The sequence below is a fragment of the Prionailurus bengalensis genome, chromosome B3, assembly GCF_016509475.1.
Source record: "Prionailurus bengalensis isolate Pbe53 chromosome B3, Fcat_Pben_1.1_paternal_pri, whole genome shotgun sequence".
In the NCBI taxonomy this organism is placed as follows: Eukaryota; Metazoa; Chordata; class Mammalia; order Carnivora; family Felidae; genus Prionailurus; species Prionailurus bengalensis.
In genome coordinates, this window is record NC_057355.1 from 62,028,084 (window position 1) to 62,052,687 (window position 24,604).

A 24,604-nucleotide genomic window follows, 5' to 3' on the forward strand; every position below is an offset into this window, starting at 1 on the left:
CAAGAATAAAAAGAAACCGGGGCGCCTGGGTGGCTCAGTCGGTTAAGTGTCCAACTTCGGCTCAGGTCATGATCTCACGGTCCTTGAGTTCGAGCCCCGTGTCGGGCTCTGTGCTGACAGCTCAGAACCTGGAGCCTGCTTCGGATTCTGTGTCTCCCTCTCTCTCTGACCCTCCCCCATTCATGCTCTGTCTCTGTCTCAAAAATAAATAAACATTAAAAAAATTTTTTTTTAAAAAAGAGTGAAAAGAAACCTAAAGAATGGAAGAAAATATTTGCAAATCATACATCTGATAAGGGATTAATATTCAAAACATTTGAAAAACTTACAACAAAAAACTAAGAACTTGATTAAAAAATGGGCAAAAAGGGTGCCTGGGTGGCTCAGTGGGTTAAGCATCTATCTCTTGTTTTTGGCTCAGGTCATCATCTCACAGGTTGTGAGATGGAGCCCTGGGCATGGACCCTGCTTGGGATTCTTTTTGCCTCTCCCCCATGCCCATGCTCTAAACAAAATGAAACAAAAAATGGATAAAGGACTTGAACAGACACTTTATCAAAAAAAGATACCCTAATGGTCAATAAGTGCATGAAAAGATGCTCAAAAGCACTAATCATTACGAAAATGCAAATCAAAACCACATGAAACACCACTTTATTTTTATTAAAAAAATTAAAAAAATTTTTTTTGTTTTATTTATTTTTGAGAGACAGAGAGACTAAATGCGAGTGGGGAAGGGGCAGAGAGAGCAGGAGACACAGAATCTGAAGCAGGCTCCACGCCTGACACGGAGCTTGAACTCACAAGTTGTGAGATCATGACCTGAGCCAAAGTCAGATGCTCAACCAACTGAGCCACACAGGCACCCCCAAGAAATTTTTTTAATGTTTATTTATTTTTGAGAGGAAGAGAGAGAAAGCGAGCTGGGGAGAGGCAGTGAGAGAGGGAGACACAGAATTCAAAGCAGGCTCCAGGCTATGAGCTGTCAGCACAGAGCCTGACGTGGAGCTCGAACTCACAAGCATCGACATTATGACCGGAGCTGAAATCAGACGCTTAGCTGACTGAGCCACCCAGGTGCCCCTGAAGTACCACTTTATACCCACTAAGATGGCTTATATTCAGAAAGACAATCAAGTCCTGGTAAAGATGTGGAAAAAGTGGAACCTTTATACATTGCTGGTGGGAATGCAAAATGGTGAAGCCTCTTTGGAAAAGAGTCTGGCAGTTTCTCAAACACAGAGCTACCATATGCTTCAACAATTCTACTCGTCAGTAAATACCCAAGAGAAATGAAAACATATGTCTACCCAATGACTTATACTCAAGTGCTTACAGAAGCATTATCCTTAATAGTCAAAAAGTGGAAAGAACCCAAATGTTCATCAACAGGTGAATGGATAAACAAAACGCATATATTCATTAATGAATCAATGTATATTACAACATGAATAAATCTGGAAAAAATTAGGCCAAATAAAAAAGCCAGACACAAAAGACTGTATGTCATAGGATTCTAATTATATGAAATGTCCACAATAGGCAACTCTAGAGAGACAGAAAGCCAATTAGAGGTTGACTAAGACTGGGGAGTGATAGGTCTGGGGGGTGGTGATGGCTAAAGGATACGAGGTCTCTTTTTGGGGTAATGAAACATTGTAAAGTTTATGGAGTTTTATTGCACAGCTCTGTGAATATAATAAAAGCCACTGCCTGGTACACTTTAAATGAGTAAACAGTATACCACCTTTGTTATATCTCAATAACACAGTTATAAACAAAACAAAACAAAACAAAACAAACTTCTGCTTTCTGATTCTGAAATGGGCTTATCAGTATGAAGCTCACAAGGATAAAATTTATTTTTTAAAAAAGATCCAACCTCTGTGAACTGAAAAGGCTTAGAAATCACCACCAATCCAGTAGCATGAGCACTCATGAGGAGCATGAGTGGGGGAGAGGAGGGGGGAGAGGGAGGGAGAGAGAGACAGAGAGACAGACAGAGAGAGAATCTTATGCTGAGCATGGAGCCCGACGGGGGGCGTGATTCCACAACCCTGAGATCACGATCTTAGCTGAAATCAAGAGTCGGATGCTCAGCCTACTGAGCCACCCAGATGCCCCTAAGATGGGACAATTTGAGAATACATAATAATTGCAATGGATTAAAATACACAAAAGTATGTTTAAATCCATTAGTTCACAAGGATATTCAAAATAAGCAAACAAACCTCGTTGGTCACCACTGAAAGTTGCTGAGGTACTATCTCAATCTGTTGAAAACTAGTAAATAAAGGGGGAGAAAAATCAACCATTTATTCTGCCTTTCCTATACAAAATGTTCCTGATGATAACTAAAGAGCTGATGACAAGTTTACAGAGGTAAGTGAAGAAAGAAGACAATAAATGAAGAAAGAATAACAGATTACAATATCATTATTTTGTAACTCATAATGTATTAAAACAGCTAGGTAATGATTATCAGTGGCTGTGGGGAAAGAATGTACGACTATTTCCAATTCTTCACCCTTCTCTGTACCCATGCCCTTTGCCATATGTCTTGATAGTCCTCCCAGCCATTAATAATGGGCCTGGTCATGTGACATGCTTTGGCCAATAAAACATGCACACACCTGACACTGTGCCTGCCAATTCCAAGTCTAAGGTCTTAAGAAGCATCTCATGTTTCTGCCTGCCCCTATTACACTTCTGCCATCACCATGAGAAGAATGTGCCCTAGGTATCATCATCATGAGAAAAATGTGCCCGAGGTCAGAGGAAAAACAGATAGGTATAACAGACCTGGTCCCAACCTGCAGCCTGGAGACAATCCAGGCTAACTTGTACATCAGGCAACCCTCTGCTGAACTGCAGGTGCATAAGCAGGAGCAAATGAGTACTTACGAGTTTGGAATAGTCTTTCATTTCACATTATTGTGGTAAAAGCTAAGTGATAGAGCTGGTAATATCATAAAATGAGAGACAATCAGATATTATGTGTCTCCTGATGGAAGAATGTAGCACCACCTAAAACTTAGCCTTCCCCCAAAAAACAAAAACAGAAACAGAGCAAGTCTGAATTTGTCCAGTTTTCTAACTAGAAATTATAGGAAATTCAAGAGATTAGAGCAATGCATTTAATACCACCGATGGGATGCACCCAGCATCTGAGAAACTATAGAACAAATGACCTAGTTTCTTCAAAATAGGCTGCAAGGGGGAAAAAAAGAGATGTATAGGAAAATCTATACAGATTAAGTGACTTCAGGGACATATTCACAAATCACAATGTGTGGATTTTGTTTAAGATCCTGATTCAAACAACCAAATTCGTATTAATGATACAACAACTGAGAAATTTGAACACTGACTAGATAATTGAGAATACTGAGAGTCACTGTTACTATTTTTTACATGTGATAAAGATATTGTAGTATGCTTAAAACAAGAGTCTTTATCTTTTAAAGCCACATATGGAAATATTTATGGGTGAAATACAATGATGCTGTGATTTACTTCAAAATAATCCAATAAAAGAGGGGAGTATAGATTTAACAAGATTGGTGATGAGTTGATTGTTGAAGCTGGATGATGGGTTCATGGAGGTTCATTATACTATTCTCTGTATGTGTTCAGCATTTTCCATAATAAAAAGCTAAAATGGGGGGCGCCTGGGTGGCTTAGTAGGTTAAGTGTCCGACTCTCGCTCAGGTCCTGACTTCATGGTTTGTGAATTCGAGCCCAGCATTGAGCTCTCTGTTGTCAGTGGGATTCTGCTTGGGATCTTCTGTCCTCCTCTCTCTATCCCTCCCCCTGGTTCTTTCTTTCTCTCTCTCTCAAATTAAAAAAAAAAAAAAAAAAAAAAAAAAAAAAAAAAAAAAAAAGCTAAAAAGGGGGGGGTGTCCTAAAAGGGGGAGACATAAAAATGGGCACCAAAAAGTCAAATCATACAATGAGAGACACAAAGTAGCCATTACAACATTTTCCCCACTGACCTGTTCTGTTCTTTCGTTTTTCTCGCTCTGCTTTTAGCTCTTCCATGGCTTGAGATTTCTTATCTAGTTTCTCATCCCGTTTGGAACGCCGTTCCTTGTTGTGGGATGTTACCTGGGAAGGGAAAAATATGTAGGATGGCTCTTTTTATTAATAGCTAATGACAACATTCTCTACACCTAACGATTAATCATTCCATTTTCCAATGTGAATCTATACTGGCTCTAGAAACTGAAACTTGTTTAAGGGGAGAGAGCATCCCCTAGTGGAAAAAGAGAATAGAGCAGTAAAATCAGCCCCCGTCTTACCTGCTCGACAATCAGAAAACCTAAGAATTATAGGAATAAACACTTTCTGGAAGGACGCCCTAGATCACAGCTAATATTTTTTTTGACGCTGTCAACAAAGCTTTTTGTGATGAATGTAGAGACGACTAATTTTCACAGCTACATTTATTACCAAATCCAGGATGACATACACCTGAGTGAACATCATAACCAATCTGGCTACCTGGGACAGGCCGTTTATCAACTTTCCCTTAAGGGATGCCCACCCAGCAGTGAGTTCCTTTTTTAAACGCAGACTTGAGTAAACAATTCCTGAGGAATTGAACAGCACAGCTAATGGTGAAATGGTATGTCCAGAGATTAATGAACCTATAAGATGAAGACAAGTTTTGCACTAATTGAACTAGGCTGATTTATATAAAACCATTAAAAAAAAATAAAACCATCTTTTACATACACACACACTCAAAGCAGAGGTTTATTTTTTGGGTAAGCAAGAACCACTGAATTTCCTACCTGAGATTCTTGAATCTGTGTCAGCTTTTTCTTTTCCTGCTCCTCTTCTTGTTTTTTCTTTTTTTCTTTCTTTTCTTTCTTTTTGGCTGTTTTTAGTTTTTTCCTGATTTCAAATCTGGTTAAAAGGTATTTGGTTTTTAGATGGCAATGAAATATTCACAAAAACCGATTTCTATTAGATACGAGAAAGGAACTACCTAGGGGGAAGGAGTTAAACTTTTGGTTTCCTGCAAGAAAACTCCAATGTTCCTCATAAGTACATTAAAAATATTGAACCTAAGTACACCAAACATAGTTGAAAGCATTAAGTTGGAATAGACTTAAAATCAGAGAAAATATTTAGGATACTGTTGTATCCTGTTGGTAACACATAGCTCTTCTTCAACCTTCACATAACAGTTGATTTCTGAATAAGTGTAATGATGTCCTACTGGAAACAGAATGAAACCACAGAGAGCCACTGTCAAATTTTAAAGGTGTTCAGGAAAAGGCTGTATCTTAAAAACACCATTCTTGGTATGCCTGGCTGGCCCAGTCAGTAGAGCGTGAGACTCTTGATCTCCGGGTTGTAAGTTCAAGCCCTATGTTGAGTATGGAGATTAGTTAAAAATAAAATCTTTAAACAAAAACAAAAGCAAGGGGTGCTTAGGTGGCTCATTTGGTTGAGTGTCCGCCCCCTTATTTTGGCTCAGGTCTGGTTGTCACAGTTCGTGAGTTCGAGGCCCCACATTGTGTTCTGTGCTGACAGTGCAGAACGCAGCTTGGGATTGTCTCTGTCTGTCTCTCTCTCTCAAAAATAAATAAACCTTAAAAAGGGGGGGGCGCAAAAAAACCCCACCACTCTCCATCTTTCATTAGGAAAAATGCCACACCGCCACCTCCACACCAGGAAACATAATGAATAAACATACTATTGTCTTTAACAAATGGTAATCTAGGCTCCTTTCCTATAACAAAAATCAGGCTTTTATAAAACAAAACTATTTTTTTGTACGTAAATATAAGGAACATTATGGAAGGAATAAAGGAATATAAGAAACACTAAACTCTTTCCATAACCCTTTAAAATAACCCCGTCAATTTTTTAACTTAATTTTTAACACAGTACACAAATTTCTTTTGTTATGTCCTTTTCATTCACAATTAAGGCTGTTAATGTACTTTTTTTTTTTTTAATTTTTTTTTTTCAACGTTTATTTATTTTTGGGACAGAGAGAGACAGAGCATGAACGGGGGAGGGGCAGAGAGAGAGGGAGACACAGAATCGGAAACAGGCTCCAGGCTCTGAGCCATCAGCCCAGAGCCTGACGCGGGGCTCGAACTCCCGGACCGCGAGATGGTGACCTGGCTGAAGTCGGACGCTTAACCGACTGCGCCACCCAGGCGCCCCAAGGCTGTTAATGTACTTTTATAAGGGAATATAAAAGAGAACTGTTAATGAATTTACTGCTTAAGATTCTCTTTCTCTCTCCCTCTGCCCCTCCTCCACTCATACACTCTCAGGTGTATGTACGCATGCTCTCTCTCAAAAAAATAAATAAAGGGGCGCCTGGGTGGCTCAGTCGGTTAAGCGGCCGACTCCAGCTCAGGTCACGATCTCGCGGTCCGGGAGTTCGAGGTCTGCGTCGGGCTCTGGGCTGATGGCTCAGAGCCTGGAGCCTGCTTCCGATTCTGTGTCTCCCTCTCTCTCTGCCCCTCCCCTGTTCATGCTCTGTCTCGCTCTGTCTCAAAAATAAATAAAAAACGTTAAAAAAATAAATAAATAAATAAATAAATAAATAAATAATAAAAATAATAATAAAAAAAGAAGATGGTGGCCGGCTGGCTCAATTGGTAGAGCATGTGACTCCTGACCTCAGGGCTGTGAGTTCAAGCCCCATGTTGGGTATAGAGCTTACTTGAAGAGGAAGAAGAGGAGGAGGAGAAAGAGGATGAGGATGAGGAGGAGAACGAGGAGGAGGAGGAGGAGAACGAGGAGGAGGAGGAGGGGAAAGATTTCAAATCAGTAACTTAACCTGTACCTTAACAGAGTGGAAAAAGAAGAGCAAACTAAATGTAAACCAGGCAGAAAAAAAGAATTAATAAAGATTATGGCAGGAATTAATGAAACATGGAATTGGAGTACAACAGAGATAATCAATGAAACCAGAAGTTGGCTATTTGAAAAGATCAACAAAAGTGATAAACCTTTATCTAAATTGGCTCAGATAAAACGACAGAAGATTCAAATTACTAAAATCAGGTACGAAACAAGAGACAACACCATCAGCCATACAGAAATAAAAAAGATACCATAAGGGAACACTATGAACAACTGTATGGCAACAGTAGGTAATTTGGATGGAATGGGAAAAATCTCTAGAAAGCCAAAAACCATCAAAACTGATTCAAGAAACAAACAGAAAAATCTAGACTGATCTGTAAGAAGAGATTGAAATAGTAATTTTAAAACTTCCCACAAAGAAAAGCTTATGCCCACATGGTTTCCCTGAAGAATCCTCCTAAACATTTAAAAAAGAATTAACACCAATTCTTCACAAACTCTTTAAAAAAAAAAAAAGAAGAGGAAACATTTCTCAAATCATTCTGTGAGGCCAGTATTACCCTGACACCAAAACGAGACAATGACATTAAAAGAAAAGTAAAGCTTCATATCTCTTATGAATACTGACATAAAACTCAACAAAACAGCAGAAAATGAAACCCAGCAACTTATAAAAAGGATGATATACCATGACCAAGTGGGATTTATCCCAGATATGCAAGGTTGATTCAACATAAGAAAATCAATCATTGTAATATATCGATTATTAATAAAGCACAAAAATCTCGCAACTATCTCAACAGACCCAGAAAAAATTTTTGACAAAATCCAACAACCTGTCTTGATAAAAACTCTCAACAAACTAGGAATAGAAGGGAACTTCTTCAAATGGACAAAAGCCATCTATGAGAAACCCACAGGTAATATAACACTTGATGAAACACTGAACGCTTTCCACCATAGATCAGGAATAAGACAAGGATGCTCTCACTCTTCCTCCTCAACATGATACAGGAGGACAAGAAAAATAAAAGGAATTCATATTAGAAAGGAAGAAACAAAATTTATTTTTAAAAATTAATTTTAATGTCTTAATATTTATTTTTGAGAGAGAGAGAGAGATAGAGAGGGAGAGAGAGGGAGAAAGTGTAAGCAGGGGAGGGGCAGAGAGACAGAGTGACAGAGAATCCAAAGCAGGTTCCAGGCTCGCAGCTGTCAGCACAGAGCCTGACTCAGGGCTGAAACTCACAAACTGTGAGATCATGACCTAAGCTGAAATTGGACCGTTAACCAACTGAGCCACCCAGAAGCCCCCAAACTTATCTTTTTTTGCAGATTACATGATCTTATGTATACAAAACCTAAAGGAATCTACTAAAAACTAATAAATGATCTCAGCAAGTTTGGAAGGGAAAGATCAATATACAATAATTAACTGTATTTCTATATATTACAAGGAGCAATCTGAAAATGAAACAAAGAAAACAATTCAATTTATAATAGCATCCAAAAGAATACAACATTTAGGAATAAACTTAACAAGTGTTAGCCTTCTACACCAAAAACTGTAAAACAGTGTTTAAAGAAATTAAAGAATACCTAAATAAGTAGAAAGATACCAGGTTCATGGAAAGAGTTAATACTGTTAGGATGGCAACATTTCCAAATTTGATATATATACAGATTCAACACAATTTCCCAACTGTGAAAATCCCAACTGCTTTTTTCACTTTTGCAGAAACGGACAAGCTGATATTACATATTTCATATGGAAATGCAAAGGGTCCCACATAGCCAAAACAATTTTGAAAAAGAAAAGCAAAGTTGGAGGACTCACACTTCCCAAGTTAAAAATGGACCACATGGCTATGGCTACAGTAAACAAAACCATATAAGACAGACATACAGATAAAAAGAATAGAACTGAGAGGTAACAAATAAACCTATATATGTAAGGACTGATTTTTGAAAAGTGTGTCAAGACTGTGGAAAGGAAGAGTCTCTTCAAGTGGTATTGAGACTAACTGGATGCCTAGATGCCAAAGAATAAAACTGGATGCCTACCTCACAACGCATAAAAAAATGATCTAAAAACGGATCAATGATCTAAAACTCTAAGACTCTTGGGGCGCCTGGGTGGCTCAGTCTGTTGAGCGTCCGAGTTTGGCTTGGGTCATTGTCTCACAGTTTATGAGTTCAAGCCCCACACTCGGGCTCCCTGCTGTCAGCACAGAGCCTTTTATGCTACCTACACACCCTTAAACAAAAAAATTTTTAAAAGAGGCAGCCCTACAATAGGTGAAGAACCTAACAAGGATCTCATTACTGAACATAGGATCTCACTACTGGTGCTGTTGGTTATAAAATGAGATGCTAATGGTGTTTACATATAAAGATCGTTATTAAGATTAAATGAGATCCACATAAAGACTTATTAAGTGAAAAGGAGAAAGTTACTGAGTTACACCACTGCACTGTCATATAGCTAAACAAATGAACTACAAAAAAAAAAAAATCTCAATTTTCTGTGTATGGCTCTGAGCTTCCATCTTATTTATCATTTCTGTAAACATTTCCTCTAGTCACTAAAAAAAGGCACTGACTCAGTCAATTGCCTCATTCATATAAGGTGAAAAATACAAAAACCAAGCTGGAGATAAGCCACCCCTTACTCTCGAGTTACTTTGTGATTTTAATATAGGGCTTTGATGGCCTTATACAAGACCCTCTGCTCTCTACAGTAAAGAAATACCAACTTTAAGTCATCCCTAACCATCTGGGCAATTCCAGCAGTTTCTTCTGTCCTGTTTGTTCCCAAACAGGTAACCTCAGAAGCATTTATACTCAAAACAAATGTCTATTACTTGCAGCTGACTGAAAGCCAAACATTCTTGCTTAGGATAACTTACTATACTTCATATGGTCTCCACAAGGGAACCCAGGCTCCCAGATGAAATGGAACTAACTGCTATCAGAACAAATTCTGTTTTTCTTTCATGACATTAAGTAGGCAGAAAAGGTTCCTACTTCTGAGGACAATTTTATCTCTAGAGACAAAAAGCACGTTTATTTATTTATTAAAAAAATTTTTTTTAAGTAATCTCTACACCCAACATGGGGCTTGAACTCACAACCCCGAGATCAAGAGTCACATGCTCCACTGACTGAGACAGCCAGGCGCCCCAAAGCATGTTTATTTTTACCGTGAGATTCTGTTATGAGATAAGGAAGAACTTTTACCATTTAAATAAGGCAAAAGTAATTCAGAAAACAACGAAGCAGCTTTTGACTATCAAAAAGCAATTTAATGTTTGAGACTTTAAAAAAAAAATACATAAACCAGGCTGAAAAGATGGTCAGATATGTAACTCAGAAATCATAAGAAGTTCTAAGTCTTGAATCCTGGGATGATGGGCGGCAAATGTGAATTTTGGAGAATTATTTTATCATTAAGAAGTCACAACCTTACCTTTTTTTCAACACCTCCCTCTTCTCTATGCGGTTGAACAGTTCTTGCTCTCGCTCCTTCTCTGTCATCTGCTCCAGACGGGCCCTGTCTTCCTCATCACCCATGAGGTCTTCTCCATAGCCATCATGGAACTCTTCATCTTCTGAAGAAGAGTCTGAATCTGAACTGGAGGAGGAGCTGTTGCTATCAGAGTCTGACACTTCACCTACAAGGCCAAAATGCAAGATTAAGTTATGCTACAGAAGACTAGGGCCACACAGAGGAGCTCCCCCCCCCACCCCGCAACCCAGTGTTGATAATCACTATCACCCCGCTTTCTTTTTTTTTTTAATAAAATTTTTTTTAACGTTTATTTTTATTTTTGAGACAGAGAGAGACAGAGCACGAACAGGGGAGGGTCAGAGAGAGAGGGAGACACAGAATCTGAAACAGGCTCCAGGCTCTGAGCTGTCAGCACAGAGCCCGACGCGGGGCTCGAACTCACGGACTGCGAGATCATGACCCGAGCTGAAGTCGGACGTTTAACCAACTGAGCCACCCAGGCGCCCCATCACCACCCCCCGCCTTTCAATAAAGTGAGCTCTACACTCAATGTGGAGCTTGAACTCATGACCCCAAGATCAAGACTCACATGCTCTACCAACTGAGCCAGACAGGTGCCTCATATGCCATTGAATTTTTGAAGAGTATAAGCCTGAACTATCTAAGAAAATTCTGTGAGGTGATAACAAAAATACTGTCTATCTGAACAGAAGCCACGTGTGGCTACTGAGCAATTGAAATATGGCTAGTACAACTAATTGAAAAACTCAATTTTAAATTTTATTTAATTTTTTACTAATTCAAATTTAAGTGGATTCTGTTGTCAAATGTTCTCCAACTTGGGCTGGCTGGTTTCAACAACAAACTATTCAGGTTACGAATTTCTGGCAATAATCCATAAGTGATTTTTAAAGTATCTTTTTAAAATATCTCATCAGGAAGCACCTGACATATGTTTGTTCTATTAGTAGTGGTAGTAATTTGGATTATTTGGTTAGGTAGTATCCCCCAGATTTTTTCCTTTGTAAAGGCACCCTTTTCTCCTTTGAAGTTAAGAAGATAATTTGAGACTGTGTAAACAGCTTGTTCTCCAACAAACTTTCATCCAGTGGTTTTAATACTCACAATTCTTAAGTAAAGCAATTGTTACCATGATAGTTGAAACACAGTGATCTTCTATCATTTCTTCTACATCTATTAGTTAGCATTAAAAAAATTCAGTGTTTTAATGAGTCATGACACTGACTGGTGAATTCCCAATGAAACTGGATCTTGACAGGATAAGCGGTGATGGAAAAAGGCAGTATACATTACAAATGAGTATAAAGTTAAACCAGCAATTTAATAAGAACTCTGCTTGACTCCATTTGAGCAAACCTTCACAGGCATGTGCTTAAAACCAGGTTGGACTAATTCTATACAAGCCAGTTTGTACATACATGTTATTTCTTAAAAGAAATGTAAACTTTATCATTCTAGTCTTGGAATAAGTTCACTTTCATTCTAGTATTAGCAAAAATTCTGGACTTGATTTCAAAATAAGAACATTAAAAAAAATTTTTTTTAATCTTTATTTATTTTTTAGAGAAAAAGAGAGAGAAAGCAGGGGAGGGGCAGAGAGAGAGGGAGACAGAATCTGAAGCAGGCTCTAGGCTCTAAGCTATCAGCACAGAACCCGACACAGGGCTTGAACTCATGGACTGTGAGATCATGACCTGAGCTGAAGTAAGACGCTCAACCAACTGAGCCACCCAGGTGCCTCAAGAACATTTTTTTTTTTTTTTTTTCAAACGGAGTTTGTATCTGGTTCAGGGATTTTCCTCCCTGGCCAGACTATGCATGTGTAAAGGAAAAGAAATGAAAGGGGCGCCTGGGAGGCTCAGTCGGTTGTGTCTGACTTCAGCTCAGGCCATGATCTCGTTGTCTGTAGGTTCAAGCCCCGCACTGGGCTCTGTGCAGACAGCTCAGAGCCTGGAGCCTGCTTCGGATTCTGTGTCTCCCATTCTTTCTGCCCTTTCCCGCTCTGCTCTGTCTCTGTCTCTCAAAAATAAAAAAACATTAGAAAGGGGAATACACTCAGGGTAAAGTGGGTTGAGACTCTAATGCAGGAAGTCCTCATAGGTTTCCTGGATGGGCTTCAGGAGTCTCACTAACCCTTTGGAATTGTATCTGTTTTCCTTGCTTCATTCAGATTCTCAAAGGATCCATGACCACTGAAAAGGTTATGGACCACTGCAATAAAGACAGGGGCGATGAGGGGCGCCTGGGTGGCTCAGTCGGTTAAGCATCTGACTTTGGCTCAGGTCATGATCTTGCGGTCTGGGAGTTTGAGCCCTGCGTCGGGCTCTGTGCTGACAGCTCAGAGCCTGGAGCCTGCTTCAGATTCTGTGTCTCCCTCTCTCTCTGACCCTTCCCCATTCATGCTCTGTCTCTCTCTGTCTCAAAAATAAATAAACGTTTAAAAAAAAAAAAAAAAGGCAGGGGCGATGCTGTAATGCAGGCCCCTTCCCCCCCATTTCTGACTCTGTAGCTTCAACCTGGCAAGAGTGGGGGTTCACCCCCAGGTCTGGGCTGCTTGGCTCACCTTCCTCAGGGGCTGAACTCTCAGCAGAACTGTCTTTATCCGAACTGCCTGAGGAAGCAGTTTTGTTGGCTTGTTTCTTCATGGTTCCTTTCTTCTCTATTTTTCTGGCCTTTCCTTTCTTCTTATTTTTATTGCTCCCAAATGTCCACTACAAGCAGAAAAGAAAAAGGAAAACTGAAACAGGCACTTTATTGGGAAAACCTAGAAAAGTCAAGAGTTGAGTCTCTGATATTCATCAAAATGATTACAAGAGTCTCTACTATTTCTGACCCAAAACAAATATACTTTATATGAAGAACGGTATGGATTTTTGAAACCCTGGTTTTAAAACTTCAGAACTCCCAATTTGTAATTTCTGAGAGACAGTAGATAATGGATATAATCAACATAAAATTTAAGTAATGTTATTTTTTTTAAATCACAACAGAAATACAAAGATGTGAAACTTATGGCAAATCAACTGAACTAACTAAGTTGGTACAAAACACAGCTTCTAATGCTTCCTGTGGCAGAGAGGCAAGTAATTGCTAGGGGTTGGTATGTGCAGGTTTTATACACAGGATGGTTTAATTCTGGAATGGGTCCCAGGAAGGCAGGGAATAAAGCTTGTTAGCAGGAGAAAACTGTACAAAGCACAGAAAGGATAAGGGCCGATCCCTAGCATGGATGGGAGCACTGGTACCAACTGCAAGGAGGCAGAGAGGAGACTGTTAAATATATATACATGTGTTTATTTTTCTTTTTTCAACCTCAATACATAACACTACAACATGATGTTTAAATTGTATCATCAACAGGAGATGTTACGTCTACATAGAAGGATCTTGAAATTTGTGTTATCAAATAACAGGCAGGTAATACACAATTACCTCAAGGCTAATAAAATTGCCTTCATCAAGCACTTTAATTATAAAAAGACTATGTGATTACTTTAAAAATTCACAAATACTATTTGGTTATATTAAACCATACCTCTTTACTTTATGTACTACAAAAAATAATCCTTGTCTTTCCAGCATCACATTGAATAGATCTGGCATTAATATAAAATGTCTACATATACTATTTAACAAAGTCTTTGCTTCTTCTATAATGTAATCATAAATTAATCTCCTACCTCACAACAGTTAAGATCAGAAGTAAATTTATTTTGGAGATGTATTTGGGGGGCAGGGGGAGGGGTAGTTCTGATGGTGTTTCCATCTTAGAAATATTGCTGTGGGTGCCTGGGTGGCTCAGCTGGTTAAGCACTGGACTCCTGATTTCAGCTCAGGACATGATCTCATGGTTTGTGAGACAGAAACCAGCACTGGGCTTTGAGCTGAAAGCGCATGTGCTTGCTCTCGCTCTCAAAAATAAACAAACTTGAAAGAAAGAAAGAAAGAAAGAAAGAAAGAAAGAAAGAAAGAAAGAAAGAAAGAAAGAAAGAAAGAAAGAAAAAGAAAGAAAGAAAAACGTTCCTTCTGAGCTATTCTTTTTTTTTTTTTAATATTTATTTATTTTGGGGAGAGTGCAAGTGGGGGAGGGGCAGAGAGAAAGGGATAGAGGATCAGAAGCGAGCTCTGTACTGACAGGGTGACAGCAGTGAGCCAGGTGTGAGCCTCGAACTCATGAACTGTGAAATCATGACCTGAGCCGAAGTCAGATGCTCAACTGACTAAGCCACCCAGGTGCCCCCTTTATGAGCTATTCTTAAGAACCCACACACTGCCAGATTAAAATATTGTGAAGGGGATTTTAATCTTTTGATTTTTTATTTTAATTTACTCTTAGTTATTTTAATTGCTACTTATTTTTGTACTTAAGAGTTAGGAAAAAGGGAAAAGGGGGGGAAAAACCCAGCCACATGTTCTAGAATGATATATTAAATGAATGGACAGCAACTCTCCTTTAGAAGTGAATTTATCTCTCAAGCTTTAACATCTCAACACCTCCATCACTATTTAGAAAGAAATCCCAATGCTTCTCCTCTGAAGCCTACTTTTCAACCATTTCACATTTTAATCACTCAAGGAAGATAATTTTTAGGTCAGTGTGAAAGAATCCAAAAGAGGCCAAAGGGTTCAATTTCTTAGTTAACTGAGTTAAAATGTATCAACTTCCTATGATGACAATATGTATCTTTCTACAGGCAATAATGCATAAAACACCTTTTGTACTGTCTTTGGTAATAAGAAATAGCACAACAAACGTAATAGGTAGTCAATATTTATTGGTTGGTTATGAAACCTCTTCCAGTGTCTTGGCCCTTTGTACTTCTACCACTGAGAATAGGAAGAGGCTGAGAGGGTAAAGGTTAGCTACCAACATCACACATGTGTTAAGGGTGGCTAGGTCTTGGGGCACCTGGGTGGTTCAATCAGTTAAGTAACCAACTCTTGATTTCAGCTCAGGTCATGATGTTGTGGTTCATGAGAGCAAACCCCCTATTGGGCTCTGCACTGACACCGTGCAGCCTTCTTGGGATTCTCTCTCCCCCCGCCTCACTCTACCCCTCCCTGGCTTGAGCACACGTGCACATTCTCTCAAAAATAAAACAGTAAATATTACCAAAAAAAAAATAGAAGAAAATAAAATGTTTTCACTTAAAAAGGGCTTTCCTGACCTGGCTAAACCTGAGCAAGCAAAGAGAACCTCGTTTTCTTCCTTCCTACAATTTCAAAAGAAGTGAGACAATAAAGCGACCTCATCTCCCATGACGCTGACCCAACAGGGTCTGTCATGCCACTGGTGAACAACCAAGTTCATTTATATGTGACAGGGTTTTAGGGGAATTGTAATACCGTAGGTGACTTTACTTTAAAAGATACAAATTCTAGGGGCGCCTGAGTGGCTCAGCTGGTTAAGATCTGACTCTTGATTTCAGCTCAGGTCATGATCTCACAGTCATGAGATTAAGCCTGTCAGGCTCCGTGCTGATAGCATGAAGCCTGCTTAAGATTCTCTCTCTCCCTTTCCCTATGCTCCTCCCCTGCTGGTGTGTGTGCAAGCTCTCTCTCAAAAAAAAAAGAGAATTTTTTTTTTTCCCCAAAGAACACAAATTCTTACAAATGTGCCTTTCAGGACTGAGAGGCTGGACTAAGGTGTTTGTATATTTACTTTCTAAAAAAGTATCCAATTTTCGATAAATCTTTAAAATCGAATTTTAGGGGCGCCTGGGTGGCTCAGTCGGTTAAGCATCCGACTTCAGCTCAGGTCATGATCTCACGGTTCATGGGTTCAAGCCCCGCGTCGGGCTCTGTGCTGACCGCTCAGAGTCTGGAGCCCGTTTCAGATTCTGTGTTTCCCTCTCTCTCTGCCCCTCCCCCGCTTGCACTCTGTCTCTCTCTGTCTCAAAAATAAATAAACATTAAAAAAAAATTTTAATTAAAAAAAAAAAATAAAATCGAATTTTATTTTGGGGCACCTGGGTGGCTCAGTCAGTTAAGTGTCTGACTTCAGCTCAGGTCATGATGTCATGGTTTATGAGTTTGAGCCCTGCATCAGGTTCTGTGCTGACAGCTCAGAGCCTGAAGCCTACTTCGGATTCTGTGTCTCCCTCTCTCTCTGCCCCTCCCCTGTTCATGCTCTGTCTCTCAAAAATAAATAAAGATTAATAAGAAAAAAATTTTTAAACCTATTTATTTTATTTGAGAGAGAGAGACAGTGCAAGTGGGGAAAAGGCGGAGGTGGGGGGGAGGAGAGAGAGGGAGAGAATCCTAAGCAGGCTCCATGCCACCTGGTCAGCACAGAGCCTGACTGGGGCTCAAACCCAAAAAACCACAAGATCATGACCTGAGCTGAAACCAAGAGTCTAACCCTCAACTGACTGAGCCACTTAGGAGCCCCAAAATCTAATTTTAAAAACAATATATGTTCATTATATGAACCTTTGAATACATAGGAAAGCATTTTTAAAGTTAAAAAAACAACAAAAAACACTTGCAGTTCACCACCCAAACATAAACAATCACTTAAAATCTGGGGGCCAGTCTCATTATTACTCATGTATTATTATTTCATAGAGAAAGACTTCAATTAGTTCCAATAATCTTCCAAAGATTTTTTTTCCTGGAGAATAGATCACATTTATTTTTGTTATTTTATTTTATTTTGATTCCAGTATAGTTAACATACAGTGGTATATTAGTTTCAGATCACATTTGTCACATTTTACATTTACTCTCATAAACCACAGGTTCCTGAATGTTTCTGGTCTAAGCACCTATTTAAAATATTTACTCAGCATCTCTTCTCCCAAGATCACAGTCTCCGATAAACCATAAAGGACAGTGTCAAGGCTTATGGCAAGTGACATCAATACAGAAATATCTTAATCCAGTTATATTGCCCAGAGGTTGCTCCCCTGTCCCTGCAAAAGCCTTACTCTGTTGACTCTAAGACAGAAGGAATATTCTTTTACTGTCAGAGTGTGGTAGGTAGTAAATGGAAGTCTAAAGAGTAAAGGACAGGATTAAAAGGGATACTCTTAGGCTTTCCCCATCCAGCAGAGAGTACAGGAAATGATGAGGCATTTTAAAATTTGTTTTGGGAACTGTGACTCTACTGAAAGGCAGGCTCTGCTCTGACCCTGAAAATGCCCTAAAATGCACCACACAGAAGGCAAGAATGAGAAGATGAATTCCTGCTGATGGGCATCTGAGTACAAAGGCCAGGGCACCCCCCAGTGACGGGTGCTCAGAAACAATCTGGGAAAGGGCAAGGATATGTTACCAGTCAGGACTGTCATATACATGACTTCCTGTTCTCTCAGGCATTCTACATGGAGGTGGGCTGACACACACCACCAAGAAAGCATCATGTATGCAGGCAGTCAAGAAAACCTAAAACAGAGACTGGAATGAAGGTGTTTTCTTAACTACTAAAAGAGATTAGCACTTTGACTCTCACTGATGTAATAACTACTATAATGGCAGCATTATCTAATGATATAAGGGAGGTTAGTACTACAACCCTGTGCCAGCCTGAGTATGTGAGGGTGGTATAAGCAGGTCCTACTCTGAGAAGCAGCTGACCTCAATGGCATCCAGCTGACAGACAGGAAAGAACATGGGATGGCAAGTGGTTGCTTTGGACTTGGATAGATGGAGATGCTGAGGACTTTGAACATCCTGAGGGAGAAAAGCAAAGAAACTTCAAGATTTCAGAGAGGCTGGGTACCTGGATGGCTCAGTTGGTTAAGCATTTGACTCTTGATTTTGGCTCAGGTCATGATCTCGTGGTTCGTGAGCTCGAGCCCTGCATCAGGCTCTGCACTGACGGTGCAGAGCCTGCTTGGGATTTTCTCTCTCCCTCTCTCTGCCCCTCCCCTGCTCCCGTTCTCTCAAATTAAATAAATTAACTAAATAAACTTAAAAAATAAATATATTTCAGAGAGGTTATCTCTAACGGGCAAGGAAGATCATATTCTAGGTCTCAGAATCCAGAGTAGAAACCACTGCAGGCCAGTTACTCTGAAATGAATTTACAAGTAAAATGAAATACACTGAGGTGAGTAGTATTCAAGAACAGTTGGGCTAGTGATAAACCACACTGGAACTGGGGGTAAATGCAATTCAGCCCTAACCCTCAACCTGAGACTACTTATCTCTAAAGTAGAAATAATAATACTGCCTTGACCACCTATCAGGGTGGTTTGAGACTCAAAGGAGACAGAATAAGAGAAGTACACAGCACACTCCAGAATCCAGGAAGTTCTATATTAAGGTAGGATACTACTATTTTATGATGGGAAAAGGAAATCAGAACTTCTGTTAGCCTGTTTTCACAAGTGAAATAGGGGAATCCAGATGATCTCTATGACTGCGTGGGTTTTTAAAGGTGTAGGATTCTTGGGGCGCCTGGGTGGCGCAGTCGGTTAAGCGTCCGACTTCAGCCAGGTCACGATCTCGCGGTCCGGGAGTTCGAGCCCCGCATCGGGCTCTGGGCTGATGGCTCAGAGCCTGGAGCCTGTTTCCGATTCCGTGTCTCCCTCTCTCTCTGCCCCTCCCCCGTTCATGCTCTGTCTCTCTCTGTCCCCAAAATAAATAAACGTTGAAAAAAAAAATTAAAAAAAAAATAAAATAAAGGTGTAGGATTCTTCATAAACTGAGCGTTATACTAAGTCAAAGCAACTATCTAAAGGATTCTGTAATCATTATTCTAGACCTTGACAGTGGCCAGCAAAGAGGTATATGGGGAGGACATGGTTCCTGATTTATGTTTTTTTTTTCCCCCTGAAGGTAGATAAGGGTCAGAAGAGTTGAAAAGTAAATGCAATGTAATAGAATATTAAAGAGTATGAAAGATATAAAGAATATGAAGGATAACTCGGCTTTCTTTTTCCTTCTACTGTGTAATTAATCTGACAAAGTACAAAAGATACTACTGTATTCTGTAATCAGGCATCACATGTATTTAACTGGAAAACAGAGAATCCCTAAACGCAGTCACAAAAACTTACAGTCTGGTATAGAGACAAAAACAAAAGTGAAACAGAAGTCATAAAAAAAAAAAATGTGAAAGATAATCAGTACCTCCATTCCACTGTTTGGTGGAAGTGTCAGAATGTAAACAAGTCTGAGCAAGTGGTCCATGAAAAGCACTTCATTTTTCCAAATTCTAATGATGAGATTTTATGGTGTGTAGATAAAAGAGGTGCTATTGCCTGGTTATCTACATAGCCAAGAACCAAGAAGTACGTTTAAGGGAGAGAAAAAAAAAAAAAAAAAAAAAAAAAGAAGGCTGTAAGCAATCCAAATAGCTGTTGCTAAATTCAAACACTAAAGCAGAGTTTTCCAACCTAAACTCTAGAGGGTCACCTGGTCTCCTGACCCCAGAGCAGATCAGATGCGGGAAGATGGGAGCAGAGAGATTACCAAGAGGGGAGAACGATGGCCACTTCTTATCTACTTTAAAAGAGGAGAAAGAAAAGGCATAAAATGCATAAACTACACAGCTCAGTTATTTTCGAAGTCCATATTTCACAATACAACTGCCATTCATAATAGTTGACTAAATCAACAAGAAAAACTATATATACTAATACCTATCAAAAATTTCTTCCTGATCATGGTATCTCCCCTGCCAGGTAAGTATTCAAAAATTTCTTCAAGTATAGTGATTTTATATTTTAAATTTTCAAAGATTTAGTTTCAGTACTGGGGTAATTCGTCTATGTGGAGCATCTTGTTCCAGAGATATGCTGTGTACAAAAACTTCAATAAACCAGTATACACACAGGGAAATATTAGCTTAGCAGTGAAGGCCTTTCTTGAGAGCATGTGCTAATTAGGTATTACCTGTATGGTAAAGCGATCACAAAATGCTCTTGGATAGCTAAGTCAACTTCCTAGAGAAGCTGTTACTAAATTTATTTAAAAGTAAATAGTTCATCGTATAGGGAAAAGAACATCATGGGATGCTTGGGTGGCTCAGCTGGTTAAGCATGTGACTCTTGGTTTCAGCTCAAGCCATGATCTTGTAGTTTTGTGAGTTTGAGCCCCGAGTCAGGATCTGTGCTGGCGGCGTGGAGCTTGCATGGGATTCTCTCTCCCCTACTCACATGGTCTCTGTCTCCCTCAAAATAAATAAATAAAAATTAAAAAAAAAAAGTAAAAGAACATCAAACTGTTATAGTATACAAATACTGGAGGGGCACCTGGGTGGCTCAGTCAGTTAAGCGCCCAACTCTTGATTTAGGGTCAGGTCGGAGCTTGTGGGTCATGGGATCGAGCCCCATATCAGGCTCTAGGCTGAGAACACTCTCCCTCGCTCTCTGCCCCTATCCTGTGCACATGCTTTCTCTCTCTCAAAATACATAAACTTAAAAAAAAAAAAATACTGGAGGAGCACCTGGGTGGCTCAGGAGGTTGAATGTCCGACTCTCAATTGTGGCTCAGGTCATGATTTCATGGTTTGTGGGATCAAGCCCCACATCAGGCTCTGGGCTGACAGCTCAGAGCCTGCTTGGGATTCTCTCTCTTCCCCTCTCTCATGCGTGTGTGTGCTCATGTGTGCTCTCTCAAAATAAACAAGCATTAAAAAAAAAAAAATACTGGAACCAGCCAAGAGATAACAGAGTGGGGAAAAAGAGCAAAACTAAATCCAAAGGAAAGAACCTGAAAGATCAGATAAGAAAAAAAGAGAAGGAAGAAGCTTCAGAAAGAAATACAGTAGAGCAAAATGAAATGGGAGAAAAGCAAGAAGAGCAAAGTCTTCAAAAAGGCAAGTGGGGGCATAACCACCAGCAGGAAGATGGACAGAAGTTCTGGGGAATAAAAAACAGGTGTGACAAGTACTGAACTACAGGGCTGAGCCAAATGCTTTTATTTCTCAAAAATGTTGAAAACAAGACTATACATGAAACTTTTAAAAATAATTCTTGCTTAGGCAGAGGGTATTAGAAGATAATTCAGCTATCTCCTTACTTTGACTAATGTAGTTTTATTCAACTCTGAATAAAAAAGGATTTTCTTGGTTTTTGATGTGATTTTTACAAGCAAGAAAATTGAAGCTTCCTTATCTAGTTTCAGCTGTTTCTAGGAGATCCACTGTGCTTTTTAAAGATTTTTAAGTAATCTCTACACCCAATATGGGGCTTGAACTTACAACCTCAAGATGAAGAATCACACGCTCCACCAACTGAGCCAGCCAGGCGCCCCAAGATCCACTATGTTTTTAAAAGGATTCTGAACTACTTGATTTAGGACTCAGTTCCTCCTAACAAATGGACTTTTTTGTTTGGGCCTTTTTTTTTTTTTAAACCTCATCTTGTCAATGAGCAATTGCTAGCTCTCTCCTCCTGACCTTGTTATTTTTCCTCTCTGCCACTCCTGTTTGCACCCTTACTGGCTCTTTCCCTATCAAATGCTTTCAGGGACAGGAAATGACAGCACCCAAACATCACACTATAGCACTGTGACCTACCTACCACTGAGCTGTGTGTTCCAATTTCCCAGCTTGGTCAATATAAACCTTACAGAAAGAGTCCTGCTTCTTATTTTTACATGTGCCCCCAAGATATCACTGAGAATAATCTCTTCACCAAAAAATAATACACAAGTATATTCTCTTTCATTAAATTTAGGTTTTCCTCCCTGCAAAGATACTATATGCGAAATATCTACTACTCCCTCCCTACTTGCACCTTACACTTAATGTACAACGTGCCCACTTTTTTCTGCATCGGAAATGTCCATAACTTCTCTTTATCCCCCCCGCCCCCACACCTTCCCCTGCCCCAGGTCAATTAGCTAGATACTTTCAGGCTCTAAAGTCAGGGCATGTCTCTTCTTATAACAAACCACCCATTAACCTTCTAACTCAGTTGTTCTTGACCAGTTTTCTGTCCTAGCAAATCTGAGGGGACCAACATACTTCCATCTGTATTCATGGCTTACTAATGACAATAAATAATAAAAGAGATGGAAGGGGAGAAAGGATGGGAGATGTATTTAAAAAAAAAACTCCAGAGTAGCCTCTGGTACAGAGTTCAGATCATAGGCTCCCCACCTGAGAAATGCCACTCTAACGATCAAATTTCAAAAAGGCTAGGTCATGAGTATATAAGTGCCATAGCAGAAATCAGAAGACATAGTAAATTAGTTTAGTATGTGAAGTAATACAAAGATGTATAAATATTTATTGTGAGAGAGGGAAAAATAAGAGGCTCCATCTCAAACTTCACATTCTAAGGATCTCTCAGAAGTCCCTTACTGACCTTAGAATATCTTTAAGGCAGCCATAAATCTGAGTTCACAGTAATACCACTGAGTTTTCCAGTAGTTGTCAGGATTTTAAAAATATGTATTTTAATCTTTTTGGACAGTCCACTTAACTGTCCAAAATAACGAAATACTCACCCTAACTTTGAGGTGATCTGTGCTAAGCTATTAGCTTGGGTGAAAGACTGATGATAATGCAAACCAAAGTGGCACCTTTCAAAATGACTATGTTATAGAGGCTGCTATTCCCAGTGGGGTGGGGGAGAAAGTGAATGGAGTAGAGCTGCCAGCAGCAGGTGGGCCGGGGACCCGGAGGCAACAGCAAGAATTAAGAACTTTGAGAGGGAAAGTCACTCAAAGTTTCATTCCCCACTGAGCAGGGGGCAGCTTGTGTCTCAGGTTTTTCTCTAATAAGTGCATAAATTGGTGGGTAGCATTCTAAGGTGAGGACATTCAGACTTGGTTAAGGAGCTGTGAATGACAAAGGGAACCATAAGCTGTAAAGGTTTTTATAGACGCTGGATAACTCTAGTAAACGTTTTGGACTCCTCTAATGCAGTGGGGTTGACACAGACTCTACCCTCCCGGTAGAAGCAGTTAAAAAGGATAAGGGGACTCCCTACAATAAGTGCATACCTGGGACTCTGATCTAAGACAGGAATATGGAGAACCAAATACCTCAAAGGATAGTTATTGCTTGTATCTTAAGACAATGCAAAGACCAAAAACATATTACAGGGTATTCCAGACTCAACACGAATTCAAACTTCACAGGATATTGTCAGGGGGGTGGGGAGTGGAGGTGGGGGGACAGACTCACAGAAGCTGACTTTTGAAACAGGAAAAATAAAACTAGATGTAGGAATACTGGGAAAGGGAATTATTTCAGGATTTTCCTGTACTGTCTAAATATTTTTTAAGAAAAATGAAAAAGCAAAAACTTATTTCAAAGAGCCCACTGCTTTTCTAACAGATTTATTTTACCAATTTGAGAGGAATTATAGTTCCACCATTAAAAATAAACAGAAAAAAACTCACACTCACTACCTCTTGCTGTGGAAAACAATTTTAGGTCTATTAAATTATTTAAGATTAAGAGAACTTAACTACAGTCGACCAGAATGCAATCATTCCTAATTTAACATATGCAGGGCACTGGTAAACACTGTTCTGTTAATTAAACTTCATTATAATAAAAACATGTTTTACTTTAGTGGAACTTTAAAACAAAGTAAGTACTCCATTAAAAATATTTCCTAGCAGAAAGCAGGAAAAAACCTCTCTGACCTCAGCCGCAGCAATTTCTTACTTGACACATCTCCAAAGGCAAGGGAATTAAAAGCAAAAGTGAACTATTGGGACCTCATGAAGATAAAAAAGCTTCTGCACTGCAAAGGAAACAATAAAAACTAAAAGGCAACCGACAGAATGGGAAAAGATATTTGCAAATGACATATCAGACACAGGGCTAGTATCCAAAATCTATAAAGAGCTCACCAAACTCCACACCCAAAAAACAAATAATCCAGTGAAGAAATGGGCAGAAAACATGAATAGACACTTCTCTAAAGAAGACAACCAGATGGGCCAACAGGCACATGAAGAGATGCTCAACGTCGCTCCTCATCTGGGAAATACAAATCAAAACCACACTGAGATATCACCTCATGCCAGTCAGAGTGGCTAAAATGAGCAAATCAGGAGACTACAGATGCTGGAGAGGATGAGGACAAACGGGAACCCTCTTGCACTGTTGGTGGGAATGCAAACCGGTGCACCCGCTCTGGAAAGCAGTGTGGAGGTTCCTCAAAAAATGAAAAAGAGAACTACCCTATGACCCAGCAATAGCACTGCTAGGAATTTACCCAAGGGATACAGGAGTACTGATGCATAGGGGCACTTGTACCTCAATGTTTATAGCAGCACTCTCAACAATAGCCAAATTATTGAAAGAGCCTAAATGTC

General features: G+C 39.6%; 1 protein-coding gene across 1 annotated transcript in view; it reads right to left on the minus strand.

Annotated features, from left to right (window-relative positions):
- Window positions 1-24,604, minus strand: part of RTF1 (RTF1 homolog, Paf1/RNA polymerase II complex component) — a 50,832-nt gene that overhangs the window by 12,094 nt on the left and 14,134 nt on the right. The window contains exons 3-6 of the mRNA XM_043555612.1: window positions 12,936-13,083; window positions 10,310-10,514; window positions 4,797-4,911; window positions 3,996-4,107 (exon numbers count right to left, since the gene is read on the minus strand). Of these exons, the coding sequence (XP_043411547.1) occupies window positions 3,996-4,107; window positions 4,797-4,911; window positions 10,310-10,514; window positions 12,936-13,083 (580 nt within the window). The remainder of the gene's footprint in view (window positions 1-3,995; window positions 4,108-4,796; window positions 4,912-10,309; window positions 10,515-12,935; window positions 13,084-24,604) is intronic.